The 26,203-nt window shown below is 38.4% G+C and overlaps 7 protein-coding genes and 1 non-coding gene across 8 annotated transcripts; 4 read left to right on the top strand and 4 right to left on the bottom strand.

Moving 5' to 3' along the window:
• Positions 1 to 36: 36 nt before the first annotated feature.
• Positions 37 to 3,465, top strand: IML2 (Iml2p; the record flags this gene model as incomplete). The annotated part of the gene is made up of 3 exons (XM_043194209.1): positions 37 to 40; positions 234 to 241; positions 937 to 3,465. 3 exons carry the CDS (start codon positions 37 to 39, stop codon positions 3,463 to 3,465), a joined length of 2,541 nt encoding a protein of 846 aa, XP_043046921.1.
• Positions 3,466 to 3,629: 164 nt separating this feature from the next.
• KQ657_003489 (uncharacterized protein) lies at positions 3,630 to 4,586 on the bottom strand (the record flags this gene model as incomplete). The annotated part of the gene is made up of 2 exons (XM_043194208.1): positions 3,630 to 4,381; positions 4,583 to 4,586. 2 exons carry the CDS (start codon positions 4,584 to 4,586, stop codon positions 3,630 to 3,632), a joined length of 756 nt encoding a protein of 251 aa, XP_043046920.1.
• A 728-nt stretch (positions 4,587 to 5,314) lies between these two features.
• On the top strand, positions 5,315 to 9,607 carry KQ657_003488 (uncharacterized protein; the record flags this gene model as incomplete). The annotated part of the gene is made up of 1 exon (XM_043194207.1): positions 5,315 to 9,607. One exon carries the CDS (start codon positions 5,315 to 5,317, stop codon positions 9,605 to 9,607), a length of 4,293 nt encoding a protein of 1,430 aa, XP_043046919.1.
• Positions 9,608 to 10,865: 1,258 nt separating this feature from the next.
• On the bottom strand, positions 10,866 to 15,113 carry SET3 (histone-binding protein; the record flags this gene model as incomplete). The annotated part of the gene is made up of 4 exons (XM_043194206.1): positions 10,866 to 14,245; positions 14,276 to 14,312; positions 14,466 to 14,833; positions 15,089 to 15,113. 4 exons carry the CDS (start codon positions 15,111 to 15,113, stop codon positions 10,866 to 10,868), a joined length of 3,810 nt encoding a protein of 1,269 aa, XP_043046918.1.
• Positions 15,114 to 15,489: 376 nt separating this feature from the next.
• On the bottom strand, positions 15,490 to 19,440 carry PAM16 (import motor complex subunit; the record flags this gene model as incomplete). The annotated part of the gene is made up of 4 exons (XM_043194205.1): positions 15,490 to 15,900; positions 16,979 to 17,423; positions 17,619 to 18,306; positions 19,434 to 19,440. The coding sequence occupies 4 exons, from the start codon at positions 19,438 to 19,440 to the stop codon at positions 15,490 to 15,492; spliced, it is 1,551 nt and encodes a 516-aa protein (XP_043046917.1).
• Positions 19,441 to 22,722: 3,282 nt separating this feature from the next.
• KQ657_003485 (uncharacterized protein) lies at positions 22,723 to 24,850 on the top strand (the record flags this gene model as incomplete). Its single annotated transcript, XM_043194204.1, has 2 exons — positions 22,723 to 22,726; positions 23,106 to 24,850. 2 exons carry the CDS (start codon positions 22,723 to 22,725, stop codon positions 24,848 to 24,850), a joined length of 1,749 nt encoding a protein of 582 aa, XP_043046916.1.
• Positions 24,851 to 25,182: 332 nt separating this feature from the next.
• KQ657_003484 lies at positions 25,183 to 25,274 on the bottom strand. The gene has a single exon. It is a non-coding gene; the product is annotated as a tRNA-Lys (tRNA).
• Positions 25,275 to 25,933: 659 nt separating this feature from the next.
• On the top strand, positions 25,934 to 26,090 carry KQ657_003483 (uncharacterized protein; the record flags this gene model as incomplete). The annotated part of the gene is made up of 1 exon (XM_043194203.1): positions 25,934 to 26,090. A coding segment is annotated over one exon (157 nt), but the record flags the coding sequence as incomplete, so codon positions are not given.
• Between the last annotated feature and the right edge of the window lie 113 nt (positions 26,091 to 26,203).

The raw sequence follows: 26,203 nt of genomic DNA, 5'->3' as shown, positions 1-26,203 counted from the left end.
CAATCAATGTTTATATCAATGTTCTGTATAGATAAAATGTGTATGTATATATATATATGTGAGTGTGTGATAATATGTTTTCATTAAAACTACTATCGATATGTGCGACATACTTTTTTGACGTACGGCGAATATTTGTACGACATGCTCAAATACGATGCACATATATATATGTAAGATAGTCTAATGTAAATGTATGATACACTTTTATAATTTACACTTTGATATTCAAGGCAAGCGTGTATGTCTACGATACCCTTAGACATGTTTGATACACATCAAACAAGTTTGATATGAGTGCAACCCAACATAGCAATAGAGCCTGTATTTGGAAATGAATCGTCTGTTTCCAACTACTCGTTTAAGATAGGAGGTCGCAACCAAAGTCCTACTTCAGGTTCTACGACAACTTATTACGACGCGTAAATCTAAACGGTACTGTTTATCTCACGTGATCTCTCCTATATTTGGATTTTTTGACACCTATGTACGAACGTTCTCTTGCTGTTCATTTGATATCCCATTGGCGGAACACGACTCTCTCCTCTATTTATATAACTTGTTCAGCTTAACAGTGACAGCACTAGTATTAATAACAATACAAGCGAGTGTACTCTTTAAATACACACGAGTGTTTCTACAGGTTTAATATTTTAGTGGGGGTTATCCTTGGGCATATTTATCCGTTAGTTCCTTCCTCATCTCCCGTGTCACTTGTTCAAAAGTACACTACGTCCAGTGACCTTTCATAGCCACTTGGAGATACTAAACTGGTAGCTGGTGAACGTCTTGGGTTGTTGCTGACGTTATCCCATAAACTTCTCTTGAACTGGCCTGATCATATTACTGTCATTAAGATTTTTATTGTTGGTTTCTTTTTGTCACTGCATTGCATTCACCTTATACCTACTTAACAATACTGATAATATTAAATAGGCTCACATGTTTCGCAGCTTGCGTAAGAAGACTTCTTTGCTTCTGCTTTCCCTGGATGCCAACTCTTTAGCACCTGCGTCTTCCTCGGCTTCTACGGCTTCAAGCATATTGCTGGGAGGAGGACAATCTGTTTCCGGTTCTGCTTCTGTGTCAGGCTCAAGTTCAGGCTCGTATGCTGTTCATTCGAAGGTCGTCAAACAAGTGCATGACTTCGAAGTCGCCTTGAAGGCTATGGATTATCTTTTGGACGACCGCACAGAACAAGGGGTGCAACTTTTGAAGGATGAAATCAAAAAGCATAAGGATTCCAAATCTGATCAGCCAGCTGCAATCTTTACGTTGGCTCTAGGAGTCATGGAATTCATTGAGGCGACTCTTGGATTCGAATCAGAGGTCATGGACAAAGCTCATCGGACGTTAGACGAAGCTGAATCTCAAAGCATGGCCAACAACAAGTACAATATCAAACATAAACTACAGACTTCCAGAATATACCCACCAGGGACTGAGTTTCAGGTGACTTTGGCTGAACTGACGTTATTGAATGCCTTGGTGATGCTTTTGCGTGAGAACAACGGGATGATGGAACAAGCTAAAGCTTTATTCAAATTACGTAAGGCTTACCATGCTTTAGACTCCATTTATCGTAAGATGAAGGAAAAGGAATCTAAGTTCAATAGTTTATCTGCTCCAAGTCCTGCCTTTGAGTCCCTTCCTGTGTCTCGCTCAACGTCGTCGGTGGATTTGCCAGGTTATGTACTGGATGCTTCACTGTCTTCTGTGAATATACCAATGGACTTGAGGTTGATAAACGACTTGGAGAAGGTTTATCAAATGAGAAAGCTGCGTATATATGGTACAAGCATCAATAACAGCAATGTCACTGTGAATAGTATGAGCGACATGAAGGACAATAATATTAGACTGAATGGCAATAATGATGCAGCAAAAGATGATGATTCTGATTCTGATAATGATCAATTTTCAGATGCTTTTGAAGACTTTAGTGGTGAATCTATTGATGAACCTCTGTCGAACTCACCTCTGGTCCAGGTACGATTAGATCCTCGAGTTAATGTTGGAACCATTGATGAGTTCATTCATTCCGGTGTCCAATTGTGTTTTGGGATCTTGCAAGTTGTACTTTCTCTTATCCCTCCTACAATTGGTAAGGTATTATCCATTGTGGGGTTCAAAGGTGATAGAGATGTTGGGTTAAAATTATTATGGAAAAATGCCATTACAACAAGAAACATACATGGGGATTTGGCATTATTATGTATTTTGGTCTTTTATGATGGGCCTGTTCAATTTGTTGATCGAGGATTCCAGATACCTCCACATTTGAGGTCTAAATCAGCGTCATTTGAATCACATACGTTGGAAAGAGTTGATAATTTGACGTCCTTAACAGATTTACAGTTGGATGAAATATTACATGAACCTCATAAATATATCCCCCAAGTGCTTACCAGAACCCGGGATATTTTCCCTCATAATGCCTTGTGGATCCTACAATACGGTAGGATGTTGGCTTCTAATGGTAAGGTTACAGAGGCAGTTAACATGATGCAAGAGTTCACTGACAATCCAAGTAATAAAATACAAATGCAACAGGCAGAAGCATTGATGCTTTTCGATAGAGCTATGTTCTATGCTTTTAAACATCAATATGATAATGCTGCTCGTGATTTGATTCGGTTAGTTGATATCAATTCTTGGTCCAAAGCAGTGTACTTATTTATGGCTGGTTCATGTTATAATGAGATGTACAGAATGATTAAGATGGATTTGGTTGCTGTTGAAGATAAACCTGCTTCCTTGAAGAAGTATTCTGAATTGACTAAAAAGTATATGAATGAACTTGCTCCTTCTTATGTTCCAGGAGTTGGAGCTAATAGTAAGAAGGGAGGTATTGGAGGTGGCAACAAAAAGATGCCTTTTGACCACTTTTTAATACGAAAATTAAAGACTATTAGTGAAGTTTCTTCAGCTAATCCCGATCTTGAATTTGTTGAATGCATTGGAGCCTCGCCAATCCACGAATTGGTTTATTTTTGGAATGGGTATAACCGTAAATCCGATGATGAGTTGGAATTGTCCTTGAAGCTTTTGGAATATCCTCTTCCTGAAAAACACAAGAATTTCAAAGATGAATTGATGATCAAGGAATTCTTAAAGTCCATTGTGCTTAGATCTTTAGGAAAACTTACTGAAGGTTTGGCTGTTTTGGATCAAGAAGTTTTAAGTCAATATGTCACCTCGATATCACCATTCAAACATATAAAGATGACTTATTCCCCATATTTATATCCTACAGCTCTTTATGAAAAGACTATGTTTATCTGGATGCTACGGATCCAAAAACCTGATGCTAAGGTCCATACTCTGGCTACTGAAGCTTGTGAATGGTTAAAGAGAGCAGAGATAGTGGGTGACATTGGTGATTATGAATTGAGTAATAGAACAGGAATGAGAATTAAAGCTGCTGGTGACAGACTTGATCAATTCATCAAGTTAACCTATTGATATCAATACATACATATGTACAAATACATACATATGTACAAATACATACGTATAGTCATACATACATACATTCTAACATGCATAGATACATGCATACATATATACATACATACATGCGTGCATACTACATACATACTCACATACTCACATACTCACATATGCTTTTAATTAAAGTATGCATCAACCATAAGGTTTGCTATGTTGACACCAAATAAGGTCGCTAATAACCACACCACTGTTAACAAAGGTAATACCACACCCAAAATGATAATTTGTAAAGTCTTTGCTGGTTTAGAGTTGTTTGAAGTTTGAGCAGTTAAAAATGGTAAACTCGAGAACCCATAAAAAGTGACAATGAAATAATAACTGACAGCCACATAATATAGCAAATTCCCCAATAGAAGCCCAAAAATGGAGTTTTTAACAACTAAAATTGGCAACAAGAGAAACTGTAAAAGATAAAGCAAACACCAAATAACCAAAAAGGAATTGCAATGAATATCAAAACAAAACCACCAATCAATATAGTTAACACTGTATCTTGAACCGGAGTTTCGGAATAATACTTTATTGGCCAATACCCAGGAGATTGTAGCTACTACTGCACCTGTTAGATAGAAATCAACAAACACCGAATATACAATCAACTTTAAAATGTCTACCACTTTTGGACTATAAGCCAAGCCCCATGCAACACTACTAACAGTTAAAAAGCCCGTTAATAAAATCAAAAACAGAGGATCATCTCGGGTATAATTAAGTCCATTCACTCCATTCTGATGTCTATAATAGTAATGTGAACGGTACATTTTTTTGGGGTTGATGATCAAGTGGAATATTTCCCATATGGCCGTCTCAAAATCAAGAGTATTTGGTTTGAATATCCGACCAATCATCTTAGAAGCTTTCCGCCATACTAATTGTAGGGATATTTCATTACTAAAAGGTCCTGAGTGACTTCTTCTATTATTTTTAGATGGTTGTAATCGTATGGTGGTTGATCCTCCTACTGATGATCCACTTCTTCCTGGTAATAAAGAGCCCAGTTCAATTGGTGGGAACGCTGATGTCTGTGGAAGTAGATCTTGTGATGTGTATGGGAGATTGTACCGTTTACTCATTGATTGTAGGTTCTGGAAGTAAGTAAAGCAATTATGTGTGTGTGTGCTTTTGATTGTTTAGTAACAGATCCGTGTGTCATTTTCTTATGTAATACATCTCATTATATTACGTAATATTGGGAAATGACTTCTTCTGATCCTCTGCTTAGCAGAGAACTACCTCTACTTTTTCCCTGTATATAACAAACTGTAATGAGTAAACTCCGCACTGTGGCAAATCTAAGCGGTCCTCCAATGAAGAAAAATAAACTCCGACATAAGTCCGCCAGTCACATCGCTCAAACACATCTTGATATAGTATACCAGGACAGTCTTCAAAGATATTCAACAAGTATATGTGTTTTTATGTCTAATCGGTTCTGTGCACGTTTCTATATGTATGCTTAAAATGGCACTACTATTCATATTTGATAGCGCGCTAACTCCCCCCAATACATATGTCCGCTCCGTCTGATCGGATTTTATGCTTATATGCGACTATCGTCCGTCTAAGGCATCAACTTAAATATATATAATCTTTCATACCTAAGTTAACGCTAAAATTTCATATATGTGTCATATCACAACGAACGGCGATAAAGGGCTTTTGTTTGGCTGCTAGTATAAATATCAATCAAAAAGGTCCATTTCATTATTGTCTGAAATCTATTTCATCAACTACAAGACATCTTTCTATTCTCCGCATTATTGCTAACCCCATCACCAACTATCAACTTAATACAATCAGGATGACTTCGGGAGACTTGGAAGTTCAAGAGTTGATACGTCAGAAACGACTTCTAAGTTGGTTATTCCCTAAGAAGGTGGCCCCCTTGCCTCTCCCGGAAGAGAGAACCGAATACCCAGAACCTACTGCCTCAATACTATCAAGACTATTCTTTTGGTGGATGTATCCCCTTATGTTGAAGGGGTACAACCGAACCCTCGAACCGGAGGACTTGTATACGTTGCCAGATAACTACTCTGTAGAGCATATGACCCAAGAGTTCAATCAAGTGTTCCATAGATTTCTTGATAGAGCACAGAAACAACATTTGATTGCCAAATGCAATGGTAAAAATATAGACACCTTAACACCAGAAGAAAGAGAAAGTTTACTTGAAGATTTTGAATTACCCAGATGGTTGACTCCGGGCGCTATATTTTATACCTTTAGGTGGACATATCTGATGAGTGTATTATCGTTGATTTTGGCCAATGTTATTCAATCACTCAATCCCTTGCTTACAAAACGACTCATCACATTTGTATCTAATCGAACATTAGGATTAGAACCCTCGGTGGGGAAAGGTGTAGGCTACGCTATTGGGTCTTCATTCATGGTTTTAACTGCTGGGATCTTTATCAATCACTTCTTCTACAGATCAATGTTAGTCGGTGCTCAAGCTAAAGCAGTTCTCACTAAAGCTATCTTGGATAAGTCCTTTTTATTGGATGCTAAAGGAAGATACAAATATCCTCAAGGGAAGATCACCTCCTTAATGGGAACTGATTTATCACGAATTGACTTTGCCATGGGGTTTCAACCCTTTCTTGTGGCATTCCCAGTTCCATTGACTATTTCCATAGTGATTTTAATAACCAACATTGGAGCCATTTCCTTGGTGGGTATTGGGTTTCTTATGATCTTTATGGTATTTTTTGCCCTGCTTACGAAGAAACTCTATGGCTTCCGTTTCAAAGCTACTAAGTTCACAGATGCCAGAGTCGGGTACATTAAGGAGTTGTTGAACAACTTGAAAATCATCAAGTTTTATTCATGGGAAATCCCTTACTTTGATAATATTTCCAACATTAGAAAGAAGGAAATGAAGGTTATCTACACCATGCAAACCATGCGTAACATGGTTGTTTCAATGGCTGTGTCCCTAACATTACTTGCTTCTTTGGTTACCTTTTTGGCCATGTATGGTATTGATAAAAGTAAAAGAAGAGATGCTGCTGCTGTGTTCTCTTCCCTTTCCTTGTTCAATATTTTATCTCAACAGGTGATTATGCTTCCTTTAGCTTTATCTTCTGGAGCAGATGCCTTTTTGGGTGTAACCAGAGTTGGTGCCTTCTTAAGTTCCACTGAAGATAACAGTGACTTGCACACTAATTCGGCACATGGCGAAGAGTTGAACCGTTTGAGAGATCAAAACTTGGCCATTGAAGTCAAAGATGCTTCCTTTGAATGGGAATCTTTTAAGAGTGATGATAGTGAAATTACTCAGGAACGAGCTGCTGCAGAGGATGAGGATGATGATGATGATGCAGATTCTGCTGTTGCAAATGCTGGGAAAGAACCCGTTAAAGATGATGACTCCACTAAATATTCTGAAGATGATGAAAAGAAGATTGTACCTTCTTCTGCATCCTCTTCTGTGGAAAAGTCATTCCTGGGTTTAAAAGATATTAACCTTACAATGCAAAAGGGAGAATTTGTGGTCATCACCGGTCTTATTGGTTCTGGTAAATCTTCTTTGCTTAATGCCTTAGCAGGTTTTATGCATCGTACACAAGGTACAATCAATGTTGATGGTTCCTTGTTACTTTGTGGATACCCTTGGGTACAAAATGCTACTGTGAAGGATAACATTATCTTTGGTTTACCATACGACGAACAAAGGTATAAGGCTGTGGTTTATGCTTGTTCTCTTGAAAGTGATTTAGAAATTCTCCCTGCTGGAGATAATACAGAAATTGGAGAGCGTGGAATCACGTTATCCGGAGGTCAAAAGGCCAGAATTAACTTGGCCAGAGCTGTTTATGCTGACAACGATATCATCTTATTGGATGATGTTTTAAGTGCTGTTGATGCTCGGGTGGGTAAACATATAATGAATGAATGTTTACTAGGACTCTTGAAAGAGAAAACAAGAATCTTGGCCACTCATCAACTTTCATTGGTTGGTTCTGCCAATAGAATTATCTTTTTAAATGGCAATGGTACCATTGATGTTGGCCTGGTTAGTGAATTATCAGCCCGAAACATTGAGTTCACCAAATTAATGGCATTTTCTTCGGAAGAACAAGCTAAGGAAAAGAAAGAGGAGGAAGAAGAAGAATATGAATTTGAGGTTCTTGATGAAGAAGCTCAAGATGATGACGAACATACTCCATTGACTAAAAGAAAGACAAGACAACAAGTGGAAGATGAAGAAGCCATTCACAGAGAATTTAATAAGAATAATACTGCCAATGGTAAATTGATGGTTCAAGAATCAAAAGCTGTTAATCGAATCCTGTCTCAAGTATACAAGAATTATCTTAAATATGGAGCAGGTATCTTTGGTCAGTATGGTATATTACCACTTTTACTACTATTACTTGTTACCTCTGTGTATCTGCAACTTTTCACCAATGTTTGGCTTTCGTTTTGGACATCACATAAGTTTGAAAGGCCAGATAATTTTTACATTGGAATCTACGTGATGTTTGCCATAATGTCCTTGATTTTATTGACACTTTTATTCGTTTTAATTGGTTATGTCTGCAATACTTCTGCTGTGGAATTGAATATTAAATCTGTTCGTCGAGTCTTGTTTGCTCCAATGTCCTATATGGATACTACACCAATGGGAAGAATCCTAAATAGATTCACTAAAGATACCGATGTCATGGATAACGAACTTTCTAATTTGTTAAGAATACTGGTGTATACAGCTGCTAATATTGTTGGTGTATTGATTCTTTGTGTGGTTTATTTGCCATGGTTTGCTATAGCTATTCCTTTATTAGCATTTTTATTCATTGCTATTGGAAGTTTCTATCAAGCATCTGCCAGAGAAATGAAGAGACTTGAAGCTGTTCAAAGATCATTCATCTATAGCAATTTCTCCGAGACATTGAATGGGATGCCTACCATCAAAGCCTATGGGCATTCTAATAGATTCTTGGAAAAGAATAATAACTATATTAATAAGACGAATGAAGCTTATTATATCACCATCGCTAATCAACGGTTTCTTGCCATTCATTTGGATATGGTTGCAACTATCATGGCATTAGTCATTTCTCTTTTATGTGTTTTCAGAGTTTTCAACATTGGTGCATCGTCTGTGGGTTTATTGATGTCTTACGTCTTACAAATAGCTGGACAATTATCGATGGTTATTAGGAACTATACCCAAGTTGAAAATGAAATGAACTCTGTGGAAAGAGTATGTGAATATGCCTTTGATTTACCTCAAGAGGCTCCATATTTGATTGAAGCCACAGCTCCACCATCTTCATGGCCAGAAAAGGGTAGCATCAAGATTGAAAAGGCTTCTATGAGTTATAGACCTGATTTACCTTTAGTTCTTAAAAATATGAGTGTTGAAATCAATGGATGTGAAAAGATTGGGATCTGTGGTAGAACAGGGGCTGGGAAATCAACTATTATGACTGCCTTGTATCGATTATGTGAATTATCATCAGGTAAAATTGAGATCGATGGTATTGATATTTCAACTTTAGGGTTAAATAACTTGAGAACGAAGTTATCGATTATCCCACAAGATCCTGTGTTATTTAAAGGAACTATAAGAAGAAATTTGGATCCCTTTGGAGAACATTCCGATGATGATTTGTGGGATTCTCTTCGTAGAGCAGGATTAATTGAAGCTGAGATGTTAGCATCAATTAAACAACTGCAAGAAAATGGAAATGATGACCTTCATAAATTCCATTTGGACCAAAAAGTTGAAGATGATGGAACAAACTTTTCGCTTGGTGAACGACAATTGGTTGCGTTTGCCAGAGCTTTGATCAGAGAGTCCAAGATTTTGATTATGGACGAAGCCACTTCATCTGTTGATTACGAAACGGATTGGAAGATCCAACAAACCATTGCACTGGAATTTACCAATTGCACGATTTTGTGTATTGCCCACAGATTAAAGACCATTATTAATTACGACCGGATTTTGGTTATGGACAAGGGAGAAGTCAAGGAATTTGATACACCTTGGGCATTATTCAACGAAGAAGGAAGTATCTTTCAACAAATGTGTATACGTTCTAACATTCAGGTCACTGATTTCCGAAATAGGGAATGAGTGTCGCGTTTACTTTAATTTATTCTAACATAGCAAAACCGGATCGGTTCTCGGTACATCTTCAACCGACAGGCGATGATTGTGATCAACCAGTAAGGTTCACCAAAACGTAATTAATATACATCAAAATACAAATTACTATGATTATAGCGTAGTTTTGGTGTAGAGGTGCAAATAGCCGTTCAATATAGTGCTAGTTCCATGAACTACTAATACTAACATAGTAGTGTGGGGCAAGTACGGTGTACAATACAGTAGTGTACAATAAAGTACTGAAGTTTGGTACTAGCTGACTCTCTATTAGGTTCTCCTAAATAGCTACATAAGCAAGACACCTAACTCAAATTGAGCTTAGCGACATCACTGGCCACCATTCTTTTGTTGCTGCTGGCGATAAACCATGATAGGCACGGCGTTGCCGGTAAAGATTTTGATTGCAGGAAACGAACTCAACAACCCGTTTAAAGCAGCAACAGCAGGTCGGTTGCTGTAAGTTGCAAGAAAGCTTTGTGCTGGCAATTCTTGATATTCCGACGTAGACATTGTGGTATATTATTAGCGATTCAATTAGTAAAGAAAATAACCGCCATAGAAAAGAAAATTAGTAAGCAATTTTCAGACAAGAATTAGTATGCGAAATTTGCACTCGCTCAATTGTTGCAAAAAGTTCCAGACGCCTTCAATAGGCAATCAAAATATTATAAAATATCACCTGCATCACATTATTCTATACATAACGTATTATTCTATACGTATCGTATTATTCTATGCATATTGTTCTATACATATTATTTATTACTTCTTCAGTCCTTGCAATAATGGAACCTATGATTCCAACTTGAGCTTGTGATGGATTACAGTGAACGGGGCAGTGGTGGAAATCAATAAAGGAAACTTTCACTTCTAATGTCCCGGAAATTGAAGCATACTTATCTCCATACGGGAACCGTATTTGAATCGCCTGTTTAAAGTCAGTGCTTTCCGATCAGTTGCCTGTCTTGATCCAGCTGATGGGCGTGGCTGCAAAATCAATTGAGTGCGCAAGCAACGGTTACCATCGAACAGCGAAACATTGGTGGACAGAGCTTTACAAGGGTCATTATTAGGGTCGACAAATGTACTACTATATTAGTAATGGTGCAGTGCCTTTTTATAGTATACTTCTATTATTGTGATTCTAAGTTGATGGCTTTAAGTTAGATTAACAAACGCAAACTACTTTTACGCGTTGTTATATCATGAGATCACAATATTGCACCTATTTCATCTTCTTCTTATAATCAGCAAACAGAAGTTTCTTAATTGTGGGTTGTGGAGGAATTTTGGGTACAACAATCTCCGCCGGTTGTTCAACGGCCGCTTCAATCACTTGGGGACTGATGATCTGCTTCAACTCTGTTATATTCTTATTCAACTCTTCGTTAATCTGCTTCTCGATCAGTAGCTGCACTTCAGGCACGACAGGAATGGGAACATCAAGAGTTGACTCCAAAACTTTCTCACTTGGTTTGGTAGAGTAGACATTCAGGATCTTTACTCTTGTTCTGGCAACTAGAAGCTTCTTGTATGGTTGTTTGATTAAAGCTTTATATGAAGATTTTATTTGGGGTTGTTCATTGGCTCCAAGTGCAATTGCGGGGCCCTTTACGTTCATATTCTGTTTAATGCTTTCGTCTTTATCATTGCTCTCATCATATTGTTGCTTCTCTTCTGGATTTTGGTCATCATGTTGCTTCACTTCTGGATCTAGTTCTTGCTGTTGCTCTTCTGGATCTTGTTCATGGTCCTGTTCTTGTTGCAATTCATTCAAGGTGTCTGAAGTTGACACGGAAAGCTTCATTTGGATCAACTTATCTCTATCACCTAATCTCTCAGTCCATGAGTGGTACTCCTTTGTTCTATGAGGAAACAAAAGTTCTTCTTTAGATTTGCTCAAGTTTATATTGCTAATTTGTGATGCCTTCCTTTGAGACCGCAATAAGAACGTAATGGCCTTCTTCACCTTGAAAACAGCACATTGAGACTGATAGTTCGTTCCTAAGGCATTGTTACAGCCACAGTCGACAAATGGCAAGAGATTATCAATTCCAATAATCAACTTCTTTCGATCTTCTTCATTCAATTGCTCAAACTTGATTGAAGGGTCCTTATAAAACCTTTGAATCGGATGAGAATCGTCCCAATCCCAATCCAAACTTAATTCAACCTCAGGAGTCTCTGGAGTTAACTCAATATCATGTTTGGTAACAACAATGAACTTGAAAAGATTCTTAGAATGAATATAAATAGGAACAATCTTGCAATTGGTCGAGTTGGGGCATGCTTTTCTTATGAACCGGGATTCGTTCCCTACAAACCTTGAGTCAAGTACCAAGTCCACGCTCATATCATTTTGAACGTTCAACGTTGTTTTAACGACATATTGCTTGGTACAGCCCAAGGTTTTGTATTGGTTGATCTTCTCTTCTGTATAACTAGAAAAGAAGTTGATTTCCCCCAAATATTCAATTATAGGAGTACCTCCAGGAACTACAGACGGGCTGTTGTTTGAACTCAGGGTCAGGCTCAGACCCAGATTGTTGCTGTGGCCGTGACTCTCATTCAGTGAAAGGAAAAGGCCAAGCTTGGAAACAGCATTAAACTTTTGCTTCAGGTTTTCATTATAAGACTTCACCTGAATGGAGTATTTGTTCCTACTTCCGGAAGTCTTCACTTTATGTTCACGGTGACTTTGAAGATAGCGAATCTGATTAGGTAAAATTATCCTGCAGAATTTGGTTTGCTTGTATCCAGCCATTGATTGGATCTCAATAGGCAACTTCAACTGCTCTGCTTTAGTTAAACTTGCAGCAAATGACTGAAAGTATGTGCCTACTTGCTCAAGATGTTCTTTAACTGAATTGTTCTTGTAATCATTCGACTTCAACTTAAAATATACTGATTGATAGTTCTCTGCTGATATGCCATCGTCCAATAGCTGGTTGGCCGGATTGGGTAACTCTGGTACACTAGGAGTTATTTGCTTTTCACCAACAGATTGTTCCATCGCATTATCTCCTCCTCCCTCTTCAACCTTTCTTCTCTTTTCATTTTTTTCCAACTTATCTTGATTGTGTGATTTCCTCTTCTCCTTGGTAAAATCCTCCATATCTGTACGTTTTTCTTCAGTGTTCTCCTCTGTTGAAGCTCCAGAAGTAGCTTGTACATTGTTGGCCATGGTCTTCTTCTCGTTTGTTATACGTGCCAAGGTCTCGGCTCGGCATTTCTCTGCATTGAACTTACCCCATTTGTTAGGATCACAGTAATAGCACTTATACTCATCTTCAGGCACCTCTTCACTGGTCATGAATCCCATACATAGACAATGCTGCCATCTAAAACAAATATCACATTGAATAGTGAAGCCGTCATCGTCATCGATATCACAAACACACCCAATTAAACCTAAATCTGGGTCCACCTTGTAAGTTTCAAGTGGTGGTGGTTGGTACTTTCGTGTAGTAGTAACATTATTATCATTGTTGTCAACTTGCCTCTCCTTTGGTTCAATTCCTACTGTATTCCTTCTAACTTCAAGGCCTGGTTCATACTTCAAGGTTACTTTGATTTCTCTGTTGGTCGATGTAGGTGAAGTAGTGTTCTCCTCGTGACTAATTGACTCTGGCTTCGACTCGGTGATTTCTGTGTTGGACGACACTGACTCAGGGTGTTGTTCACCTTTTTCTGTCCCTAATTGTTTCTCTATAGCTTGCGGAACACTCTGTACCTTCTCTTCCAACTTGCTACTGTCCTGTCGATCAAGCTGTTGCTTGTGGTCAGAACTAGCTTGGGAAGAAGGAGCTTGAGCCATTTCAATGCTCTGAAGACTGCTCGTTTCGAGCGATTCCGTTGCCGACCCAATGTTGCCTTCACTCATTTCACTCAGAACCTTCTCCCGAGTTTCCAGCAACACTTTATTGGATTCTGTTGGATTGGTCAACATATGAATAGATGGCATTATATGGTGAGATCTGGGTATAGGATCCTTGACATTCTTCTGTTCCAATGGTGGCTCCATTTTCACTTCCAATGCTGTAGGCTTAGGAAGAGATGAAGCACTCGTAAGTATATTAATAGTAGGTGCATTATGAGCCTTGACCAGTGGCATTGGCATATCTGCCGCAGCTGCCAATGCTGCTGCTGCTATCATGGCACTTCCACTCTTGTCCTTTTCCAGAAGAGCAACGTTGGCCGGACCAGGCAGATGTTTAAATGAGACTCTATCGGACTCTGACTTGGTTCTTTTGTGAGCAACTTGTGGTACGTGATCCATCAGTAATGGAGCACCTCTGGGAGTGACAAAACTACCTTGAACAGGGAGATGCAGAGGAGGTGAAGACATGGTTGAAGACGTAGGACTCTTGGACTGTGACTGAGCTGTAGTTTGGTTTGAAGGTTCAGTCGATGGCAAGTGATGATGTTTAAAAGTAGATGGCTTTGGAAGATCATGATCGCTATCCTGAGACGTTTTCCTGTCTTTCTGTAGCTCTGGGTGAGCTTCGTACTGTTTTCTCTGGTATTCATTGTTTACGTGATCAGAATACGGCTGCAGCTGCAGCAGGTCTACAGGTTTGTAAAATTGAGGTGAAACCATAGGAGCTATTGGCAACATTACTCCGCCCTGAGGACGTTGTTGCGGTTGTGGCTGCTGCTGCTGCTGTGGTTGCTGACAGGAGTAGTAGTTATACGACAGATATGACGACGGATAAGATGCTGGAATCTGAGGCAATTGCTGTTGAATGCTATAGGTTTTCCCAGCCAGAGGAACTTTAGAGGATATGAATACAGTAGAACTGGTAGACGGAAGCTGTGTGTTCACTTGCATAAGCGGAGCATTACGTTGAAGTATCATACCTCCTCCCTGAATCTGGGACGAGTTCTGAAATTGAATCTGACCCGTATTTGTAGTAGGAGATTGTGTCAGCGTCAGCGCCAGTGACTGTGGTTGTGTCTGTATTTGTGTCTGATTGGTATGAAGTTGCGGTAGACGCTGTATTGCAGCAGGACTTTGGTTTTGTTGTTGTTGTTGTAGTTGATTATGTTGTTGTTGATGGTGATGCTGCTCTTGTTGCTGCTGTTTGGCTGCCACATTGGCAAACATCAATAGCGTTGAAGCATCCTGTAGCAACTGCTGGTCTTCGTTATTATCGTTACCATTCATCACTCCTCGTACAATTGCAGTAGGGACTTTTTGTGATAAGGGGTTGAAATACTCAATTTAATCGAGGAAGCTCCGGAAAAAGGAACGCTTGGATTTACTTTTGAAGTCGAACCAATTTCCTCTAGTCACTTTACCACTTTTCAAGTAATTTTAACCCTATTTTGATGATTGGTAGATAAGATATAGTGGCGTATTACTTACAGTGTTTAGGAAACCGTTCCCTTACAAATTCTGTTAGCAAAATGAAATTTTTGTGTCATATATGCAGGACTTTGAAAGACTAGAATCCGGAGCTATACGAAGCATGGGTACGACAGGAACGACAACGAACGAGGTCTGCGAGAAAATATATGGTTACTATACATGAAATGGTGGTATATACAAAATGAAAGGGTATGACGGGAACAATAAGTGTCAGTGGAAAAGCAACATCGTAATAATCATTGAAGTTAATTAGTTGTTCTTATAGACAAAATGCACATGCTTATTTCTTGTTCTTGCTCTCGTAGATCTTTAATACGAGTATTTCATCAATTGTTCATAGCCTTTGGTGCAATTTCAACCGCTCACGTTGCAGATTTAACGATACCCTGACTGTTACTATTGCTTTCCCATGATAATGTAATTATTGATAGTCTTATTATTATTATTACTGTTGTAGTTGTTGTTGTTTTAGTTGTTGCTATTGTTGTTGTTGTTGATTTTGCTGTGACTGCTCCTTCTTCTGTTGTTGTAGCTTTTCCAAATAGTCTAACTCTTTCTTTAGTGTGTCCATGGCATAGTACACTTTACTCTGAATATAAAACGAATTCCCCTTCTCCTTGGAATTAACCTCAAACAAATACTTGTACTTGTCTTCAATCTTTCCATGACTCAAATCCTTTCTCTCCAAGTCAAGAATCTTCAACGCCTCATCGACTGGTACTCCCCCTACACTTGTAGCTTTAGTGCTTTGCATCTTCGCATTGCTGGCCGAGGCCTTAGCTGCTTGTTTGTATGCTTCAGTGAATGCTCGGCCAAAAACACTGGCTCCTGTTAAAACAACATTCACTATCAAACGGTGTGCCATTTTCTTCCTATATGTCTGTGCCTTCTAAAATGAGTTTTGATGGTGTTGCAAGGTCTTTCTTATTTTTGCCTATAGAAAATTTTTCCCTATAATAGATCGGAAATCAACGGTTTAATGCTTACGTAATAGTGAGAGTTAGTGGAGCATCAACTGGGAAACAAGTTAGGTATAAGTTAAATCATCTACCATCACGAGAGGAAAGCAAATATCTCTCTAATACACTTAAAGATTATGTTGAACAGATTTGCTCAAAAATATTATGCTTAATTCGGTTTACATCTACAAAGCTTTAAAATTTGTAATAATGTGGTACAATGAGTTTATCTGAGTAATAATAGAAAGAAAGCCAATGCTAACCTCGTTTTACCAGAACTTTCACTCCGGGAACTCATAAAATACCAAAATTGTTCTAAAAACCTTGAACGAAAGAAGCAACTGTGACAACTGTCTGTTAAACAGGTCAGCCGTTCTTTAGCTGATTGGGTGTCATTCACACGGAAGATTCACATCATGTAGTATCATTCCGGTAAATATGGTTTTATAAAATGGTAATTATAATAATAACATAAAGTATTAGAATAACCACTACTGATGATAATTGCAGAAGAAGGGAGACACGGGGACACCCCAGTATTTATACCTTTTTGAATATGACCGTACTGTATATAGATTAACGCAGAAAATTTTTCTTCACAAAAGTCGGGCTGATGAGTTGACATTGCGTTACCCGCCACTTTTAGATTCGTTGTTGACTACACCCTAACACCAATTGTTAGGGTGTAGTCAATCTACGGCTCACTCAAAAGTCTAGACATCAAACAAAAATGTCATTACATATAAATCATTAAAAACGATAGATCTAAAACATAAAACCGTATTTGTAATAGGGTCCAAAGGTATAAGCACCATATGCGAAAAAAAAAGGAAAGCAATCAAGTTTTGGTGTACTTAGTTTCCCATTAAATCCTGATGATTTCTAATTGAATCATCAAGACAATTAGAGGTAACTAAGAATGTATCTGACTATCGTGACAATGTCGCCTGGATTCAAAAACTGGAATATCATTGACCATAGAAATCCAGAACTCCATATAGCACTAACAAACGTACCTAATGGTTGGGGAGCGTTTTTCTTGATGCTGTGAGCAGCTGTAACTGCAAAACGCTGACCATCTAAAGTAGTTACAACGTCTTGAACAATCAGTACACCCAAACCCGACTTTTGTAAAGCAATGATCCAGTCATCCATATTTTTGTTAGCTTGAAAAAGTTGTAATAAGGTTGCAATAGCAGCTATTGACGATGAATCAAACACGCTTGTCAAAGTTGCAACTTCCAGAGAAGACAGAATGAAACTATTAATTGAAGTAGTTGTAGTGTTCACAAGTCCACCTACAACTCCGCTAACACCAGAAGCCACAGAGCCAACAGCAGAGTTGACACCGCTAACAACAGAACCAACATCACTAGTAACAGTGCCAAAGATCCCACCGATGAAGCCAAAGAGACCTCCATTAGTGGTGGTGGTAGCACCGGAACTTGTAGTTCTGGTTCCAGAAAGAGTAGATAAAGGAGCAGACACACTTAAGGAAAGAGTTGGAACAGAGAGTGATGAGACCGAGAGTGACGGGACCGAGAGTGACGGGACCGAGAGTGATGGGACCGAGAGTGATGGGACCGAGAGTGATGGGACCGAGAGTGATGGGACCGAGAGTGATGGGACCGAGAGACTTGGAACCGACATAGAGGGAACCGAAAGAATACTTCCAGTTGCAAGCAGCACAGATGTGGGAAAGACAGCATTTGCTGTTGAGGAAGCAGCTGTTGCTGATGTGCTCGAAGCAGTTGGAGCTGCTGCAGATGAAGAACTTGACGAAGAACCTCCTCCAAAAATACCATTGACAACACTACCTACGCCTCCAAGAATATCTCCTATAAGACCCCTCTTTTCAATGTATTCTCTCTTTTTGTAAGGAATAGTACCATCCAGTCTTAAGGACTGAATTATCTTGAATAAATCAGGGAATGCTTCTTTGTTATAAAACATCAGCATGGCCACATCATGAGCTAAACCTGAACTTGAAAGCTCATCCAACAAGGTTACAAAGTCCACTTGTCTAAGGAACCCATTTATAAGATTGAGAACTGTAGGTTGTGTTAATGGGTTAGAATAAAACTCGTGTACAATTTGAACTCCCAACCCTGATTTATTTAATTGAGTGAAAAAGGTATCCAAAAGTGCGTTATCTCTTTTATCTAGATACAATACTTGGGCATCATTATCTTCATCTATTCCTCGTTCTGCAACGTATTTGGAAGACTCCCCAACCGGAAGTGCGGCAGTGAGATGGAAAATCGCAAGGAATATTAACCATAAGTTGTTCCAAACCAACATCTTGGCTGCAAAATCTTGATTGTAGTAAGGTTCAACTCAACTCAGTTTAAAGAGAAAAATTTGACATGAAAGTGAATGCACATTTTCATATATATATATATATATATATATGTCAAGCCAGCAGAGCGAAAGACCAACTTCCCAATACAGTTCGAGCACAAGTTGTTAGACATTGTGGAAAGGTCTATTCCCAAAGGGGGAATATAGCAGATTAGTGCGATGATGAAAAATTTCCCTTTTCGGTGAAGCTAACTTAGCCGCGGGGGAAAAATGTCAAACCTCATTTCAGATCTGTCAGTGCATCAGGCTTTTTTGATGTTTCTTCAAACTGAATCAGGTATTAGTATCAAGTTATGAGTACTAAAAGTCATCTTAAGCGCCAAGATATGCAAATGGAAGTAAATATCAATGATTTGAAGAAGATGATAGCCTCATTACTTGATGCAACCGTCCAAAATTCGATGCGGCTGTAGCAATGGACCACGAAATTCAATCTTCAACTAAAAATGGTCGAACCCCACAACATTGGGTGTTGAACTTAATACATTGTTATATCTACCATAAGCAAACAATCATGAATGTACTTGAAATTAATACTGTGCTATCTTAAGTTGCTTTGCCAGGTCATATGGAAGGTATGAGCTTCATCAACGACTTTATAGGATCAGAAGTCCACAGAGCCAAATTTTCATCTTCCCCATTCATGTACTGTAATACTTCTGTAACATTTGAAGTCAGGAAGCATATTTCAGTAATTTGAAATAACTTTAGTGAGCTATGATGATTTTTAAGTTTAAGTGAGACTGGCTCTTACCAAGGTAGAAAGTCACTCAATCCAATCCCCAAGGTCACTAAAGTAATGGTGTAGAAACATCAAGTACTCTACAATTTAACAATAGTTCAAACAGGGTTAATTTCATATATTAATCATCAAGGAACGTATTCTTAACAACTGTTCAAACAGAACAAAGTCCATAGATTAATCTTCCATTTTCGGATCTTAGCATGGGATCTTTTCTGTGGCCTTTAGAGTTCACTTTTGAGTTTGATTCACTTTCTCAACAGAAGTTAATTCTATCTAAAAGGGAATTAGGACAGGATTATTATTTTTATCAAAAGTGAAAACTTCCACTAAATGCTGTGTTTCACTTTGAGTCCCTACCTAACATGATAACACTAAATAGATTAATATTTCTAAAGACAACTCTCTTTAGTTTAGGACTAAATGGAAGAATAGCGATTAAATAAGTTTCAAATCAGTGTAAACCACTATTTGAAAACCTGAGGTTTGCAAGCACTTAGTGTGACTCCCCAAGTATCCCCCTGGTTGGATGTATGCCCATTTATTAAGATTACCTGCACACTTAAATGGGAAATGTAAGGTTTCTAGTATATCAGAACCGCTAACAGTAAGAAAACAAACGGAAGCTAGAAAATAGTTAAACCGCAAGGAAGTAACCAGCAGAGGTGGATTAATAATCACAATTGTATCAGAGAATGATAAAGAGTCAAGTTTCCAAAGGGAAACCCACCATAGCAGTTGTGATTTAGATTTGACATTCATTCAGAACTTTACTCTTAATTGGTCTTCAAGGAATCAGTTTAAAGTGTCAAATAACTTGACACCTATTAGAATGCTAACACTAAAATTTTGCTGTAGCTTTATACCTAAAGCAATATCCAGGTTTTGGTAAACCCAAACTGAGATTAAATCAAACAACATATTCTCTCTCTGTCTGAAGAAAATATTCATCATAAATGTAAATTTATTATATCTGGGAATTCAATTCGTAGCAAAAAATCATTATGGAACAGTTCCAGCAAAGTTTTCTTTGACAACCGACCGACCTATATCCAATTGAAAGCACTTAGAAAAACGAAAACATTCTTAGCACCGACAACAAGAAGGCTTTAACAATTCTAATTGGTTTACAAATGATACTAGAGAACTACTGCAATGGATACAGAAGTATTTGTTATGAACACCATGTAGATTCTTTAAACCATTGCAAGCAAGCTCGTGCTTTTCTTGAGGATACTTAATGATGCTAAGTTAATGGGAGGCTAAAGCCTCAAGCACCAAAGCAAATAAATGCCAGACTACATACTTCAAGATAATCCACAGTGTACATCGGCTTACTAGGGAATATATCACGATACCTATCTTTGCAATCGTATCCTTCCCATGTTACCATTCGTTTGAGGGTTCGGTGCTTTTGCGGTCGGAAATTGGAAAGATTGCAAAAATGCTCGCATTACAAGCAATCTTTGCGAGGGTTGCGGCGGAAAATCTCTATTATTAGCTTTACCAAATCACTAGGCTTAGTTAATATAATTATCACCACCACTTTCACTACCGAAGCAAAGATCTATAGAGACCAACCAATGCAAAACTTTCTGAGCTTCACAGCAAACTTTTAAAATACCCCACTCGAGGTCAAAGGTAAGCGCTAAGGTCGTTTGGAAAGTAAGATAATACCACCGAGAGGGGTTGGAGGTGGAGCAGGAAAGTAAAGTGGCTCAAATTTTAGATAGAAAGCTCTTGTCCAAACAATCGAGGTAGACTGTATGAATTCCCAACAATTTCAACCTAGCAAGGCAAGGTCTAGAGATCTAAGATTATGCCCACTTCAATTAGTCGTTCAAGGTATAGGTAGGGGGATAATAGGATGACGTAGGGAACGACGTAAGACGGGCCTCTACAATACGCATAAACGAAAACAGAGCCTTGTCAGGTGACAATAGAAATTGAGTTTCATCTTTTCGCATCGAAAATGTTCCAGTGTAGGGTAGTTTTTCAGAAGTAAAATTGTACTGTAGAGATTAAAACTTTGCGACAGTTAAGCTTCTTTTCATACAAACAACGATGAAGCCATCATCGGCTATAATACTGATGGATCTAATGTCTTTATTATGGTGGAAACGTGTACGAAACCGAAAACAAGTGAATGGTGAGCCCAAGAAATGCGTTTCAGATTGGCCTCATTTGATAGAACAGACACTCATTCGAAAATGCCAAACTGGCAATTTTAGTCTGTGGGGAAAAGAAATGAAATATGGGGTACATAGGTCACATATGGCATTGGGACATCCTGTTGTCCTTAAAGTATTGTAATAGTTCATTTGTGCAGATAACTGCAATTCCGCGAGCATGTAACTTTGGTTTGTGCCTGAACCTGGACGCCATCCTATTGTTAAAGAGTTCCCCCAAAAACACTGAAGAACGGTTCGTCCAAGGCATTTTTTTAACCTAAATGTCGTGCTGCATATTTACTGCATGTCGCATAACATAACAGAACAGCGTCTATACTCTGGTATGGCCATAGACATTTCTTTAATCGTTTACAAATTGGTATCAAAGTAGTGACCCCATGACATTACGAGTTAGGGCTCTTGTGTAAAAATAATCTGGGGTACTGTTAACGCACAGGATCTAAATGTTACGAAAATCTTTGCGAATATATTGCGAATACGTCAGACAAAATTGAATAAATGGTTGCGAGCAACAATAGTGTCACTGAAATAAGGTTCATCGGAATGTTTTCATAGCAACAACCTTAGAGAAGTAATAATATAATTGCTGAAATCTGGGGAACTAATCCCGAATATGCGGACATTTTTCCTGCAAAACAAAGAAATTCAGGGCCGATATCTAAGTATGAATAGCTAGAGACTCAAAAAGGAAAAACAACTTTCCAATAACTTTGTCACGGCAAATAACAACTTTCCTCTGACCCCACTCATACAGAAGCGATGAAATTGTATGATTGTGCACAAAAAAATTCCACCTTTAGTTGGCTCTTGATACGAATAGTATGCCTAATTGAACATTGAGACATGCATCCTTTCTTTTAGTAACATAGTCATTGAATAACGTGAAAGCAACTATCAAATCAGATGCTTAGTATAAGTGGCTATACTGTTTGGCTTCAACATGTAAAATCTTTCGGGGTACCACCGATTATTGCTTTTCTTTTTGCGGTTATAATCCCATTTGTAGATTCAAAGTGGTGTGAGACCTAGTACGATTCCCGTTGAGAGTTGAGAACAATCAACGAGTGAACGGGGTAATCGCAAAGATTATCACAAATTCAGCGAGCACGGATGAAGGAGCTTGAGAGGGGTCATGTCATGACTCGGATCATTTATGGAGCCCAACCTTGCATAAACCGTCAACGCAAAGTTGATATGCAATCGGGCTCACCGCTATTATTTTCTACAAAAGCGGGGCAATCCATTTCCGTGTCTCAATCAAAAATTGGGATCGGACTACCAGACAGACAAAATAAACAATAAACTGGTAATCACGACTGTTAGAAACAACCAGACTTTCTACGTTGCAAATTAATTTCATTGCAACAAATATGTTATAGTGAGAGTAAGTAATAGTAAGCGATTGTTGTATAGCTTATGATCAAAGTAGAATGCCCTACAAAAATTCTCCCTACCAGATGGGTAGCGACTTTTTAAATCCACGAGCGGCTTAGAAAATCTGGGGAACTACTTTTCACAATTGAATTTTTTTAGTCTCCGACATAAAGAACAATAATGGCACCTACTAAAAACACTCAGACACAGCCATAGTGTCGCAAAATCTTCAAACTTCTAGGACAATTGTTTTAATTTGTATTCTTGTAAGCCTCTGTCATCTCCACAGGTTTTGATTTGGTGTTTTATAGACGGATTACACTCGAAGGCCTTATACCCCAGATTAATATTGAAGGTAATTTCAAATGATATAAAAAGCCTTCAAATCTCCAGTTTATTGCAACTGAATTTTTTATTTCCATTATCAACTCTCCAAGTTATAAAATTGTCAACTAAAAACAGACAGACATTGCCAAGATGGAGGCCAAGGAAATTAATAATGTCGAGGAAAAGTCCATCGACACTGGCTTGAATGATGAAGCCCAAAATTACATCAACTATTTCGTCGAGTCTGCCAAGGAGTCGGAAAATGCCGAGAAGACAATGCCCCTTTTGGAAGGTATCAAAAGATATCCAAAAGCGACATTCTGGTCTTTTGTCCTTTCCTTGTGTATCGTTATGGAAGGGTACGACACAAATTTATTGAACTCTTTCTATGGGTTCGAAGCTTTCCAAAAGAAGTTTGGAACCTTCTATCCAGAAAAAGACGGCGGTATTTGGGAAATTCCTGCTCATTGGCAAACGACTTTGTCTATGTGTGTCAATGTTGGTGAATTTGTCGGTTTGTTCATAGCAGGTTTAGTATCAGACAGAATTGGTTACAGATGGACATTAATCGGTTCTTTGATGTTGGTTATCGGGTTTATCTTTATCCTTTTCTTTTCAACTTCGTTAGGTATGATTGCAGCTGGTGAAATTCTTTTAGGTTTACCCTGGGGTGCATTCCAAACTCTTACTGTAACATACGCATCTGAAGTTTGTCCATTAGTTCTTAGAGTCTATTTGACCACCTGGGTCAACTTATGTTGGGTTCTCGGTCAATTGATCTCATCTTGTATGTTGAAGGGTTTCAGTGGTAATAAACATCCTATTGCCTACCAAATCCCATGGGCTGTCCAATGGGTCTGGCCTCTTCCAATTGCAATCGGTATCTATCTTGCTCCTGAGTCTCCATGGTGGTTAGTCAAAAAGGGCAAGTTTAAGGAAGCTAAACACTCTATGGAAAGATTGTTGACTCACACTGAAGGTATGCCAGACAATAGTCTCGTCGCTCAACAAATGGTTAACAAGATCGAATTGACTTTAAAGCAAAGAGAAGCTGAAGAAAACTCATCATCTGCTTCTTACTTAGATTGTTTTAAAAACGGTAACTGGAGAAGGACTAGAATTGGTGCGTTGACTTGGTTGGCTCAAAACATTTGTGGTTCTTCTTTGATGGGTTACTCTACTTACTTCTTAATCCAGGCTGGTATGTCTGATTCCAATTCATTTACTTTCACTATCATTCAATACGTTTTCGGTCTTTGCGGTACTCTTGGTTCATGGTTCCTTTCTAAGAGGGCAGGTAGATTTACTATTTACTTTTATGGTTTGTGTGTCTTAGCGGTGATTATGATTATTGTTGGTATATTAGGTGTTGTTGTTGACGCTACCGGCAGTAACAAACCATCTTGGGGTGTTGGCGCGATGTTATTATTATTTACCTTCACTTATGATTTAACTGTCGGGCCATTATGTTACTGTATTGTCACCGAAATCCCAACCTCCAGTTTGAGAACTAAGTCTGTGGTTATCTCCAGGAATGTCTATAACGTTGCTGGAATTATTATTGCTGTTATCATGCCTTACATGTTGAACCCAACTGCCTGGAACTGGAAAGCCAAGACTGGTTTCTTCTGGGCTGGTTTCTGTATTGCTTCTGCCGTCTGGTGTTGGTTCGACTTGCCAGAAACCAAGGGCAGAACATTCGCAGAATTAGATGTCTTGTTTGCCCAAGGTGTTAAATCCAGAAAGTTCAGGACTACACCTGTTGAGATCTTCAATACTGACGAATTGATTGGTAAGTTTGGTTCTGACGGTGTTAAGGCCATTGCACAACATGTTGAAGTCACTGACGAAGAAGAAATGATGCACCCTATTGATAAGGAATAGGTTAACGGCTCATTGATCTCCTTTAATGATCAATTCACAAAGTACATAAAAAGCTTTTTGCTTCTAAAGTTTCAATTCTTGAGGGCTAGATCCTAAATAAATCACCACTACATATTTTCAATTTCCTATAATGCTACTGTTTTGCTTCATATTTCCTTTCCTTGTATGATGTCTTCAATTTAAGATTTCCGAGTGTTTGACACATAAATTTGGTGGCACCTTTAGTCTTAATACTAAAAGACTAATATCGTATGCTGCTTCTTCTTTATATATATATAACACAACCATTCAGTACTAAGATCAAAAAAATAGTAAACCATTTTCGAGAGTCAAGCCCAACGCGGGGGTCGAACCCGCAACCTTTTGATCGCTTCTCTCGTACAAGACTAAGAGTCAAACGCTCTACCGATTGAGCTAGCCAGGCATTCTTTGATATAAAAATGCCAAATATATAATATATGAATTTTCTAAGGGTTTCTGACTTTGCTGAAGTGTCCAGTCCTGACCCTGTCGTGGTCTGCCAATATTGACTTCCATTTCACGTCCTGATTTTCACACTCACTTATCTGATGATGAACAAGCAATCAAATTGTCATGTCTGATTTCTTTCAAGTAAACGGCTGCAAATTTTCCTTGAGTTGATTTTCTAACTAAAGCTGTCGCAGGATTAGTTCTGCGGGGGTAAAGGTGGTACGACAATCAAAAAATTGTTACCAATGCAAGAACAAAATGTCAGAATGTTAAGTCTTTGTCCCGCATATCATTTGTCAGAATTCTTCAAAAAAAAATAAATTTTGTAGACGCAAACATAGCCGCCAGGCAAACATTTAGAATTGGTCGGGAAGAATATTCAAATATGGAGTTCAGCATTTCGGCCTTAAACGCAACTAAGGTAAAAATATCATGGCAACCTTCTTTGCGTTTACTCCACAAAAATATGACGTTTCGAAGAACGGCGTTCGATCTCATGGTTGTAAAAGAAGCTCTTTAAAGAGACTAGAAATCATATAAATAGCCAATGATTAACACCTTTACACCTTTAATGTTTAGGAATTATTTATATATCACAATTAACAATCAACAATGAGCTTGGTTGGTGAAAAAGATAATAAAGTGGACGTCAAAACCACTGATTCCATCTCTAATGAAGACCCAACTAACTACGTCAACTTCTTTATTGAATCAGCTAAGGAGTCAGAAAATGCAGATAAGACTATGACATTCACGGAGGGTATTAAGCGTTTCCCTAAAGCAACATTTTGGTCGTTTGTCCTTTCATTATGTATTATTATGGAAGGTTATCAAACCAACTTGTTGAACTCATTCTACGGGTTCCCAGCATTTAAGGAACAT

The sequence above is a fragment of the Scheffersomyces spartinae genome, assembly GCF_019049425.1.
Source record: "Scheffersomyces spartinae strain ARV_011 chromosome Unknown scaffold_31, whole genome shotgun sequence".
Classification (NCBI taxonomy): Eukaryota; Fungi; Ascomycota; class Pichiomycetes; order Serinales; family Debaryomycetaceae; genus Lizanozyma; species Lizanozyma spartinae.
This window is presented reverse-complemented; position numbering and strand designations above follow the sequence as displayed.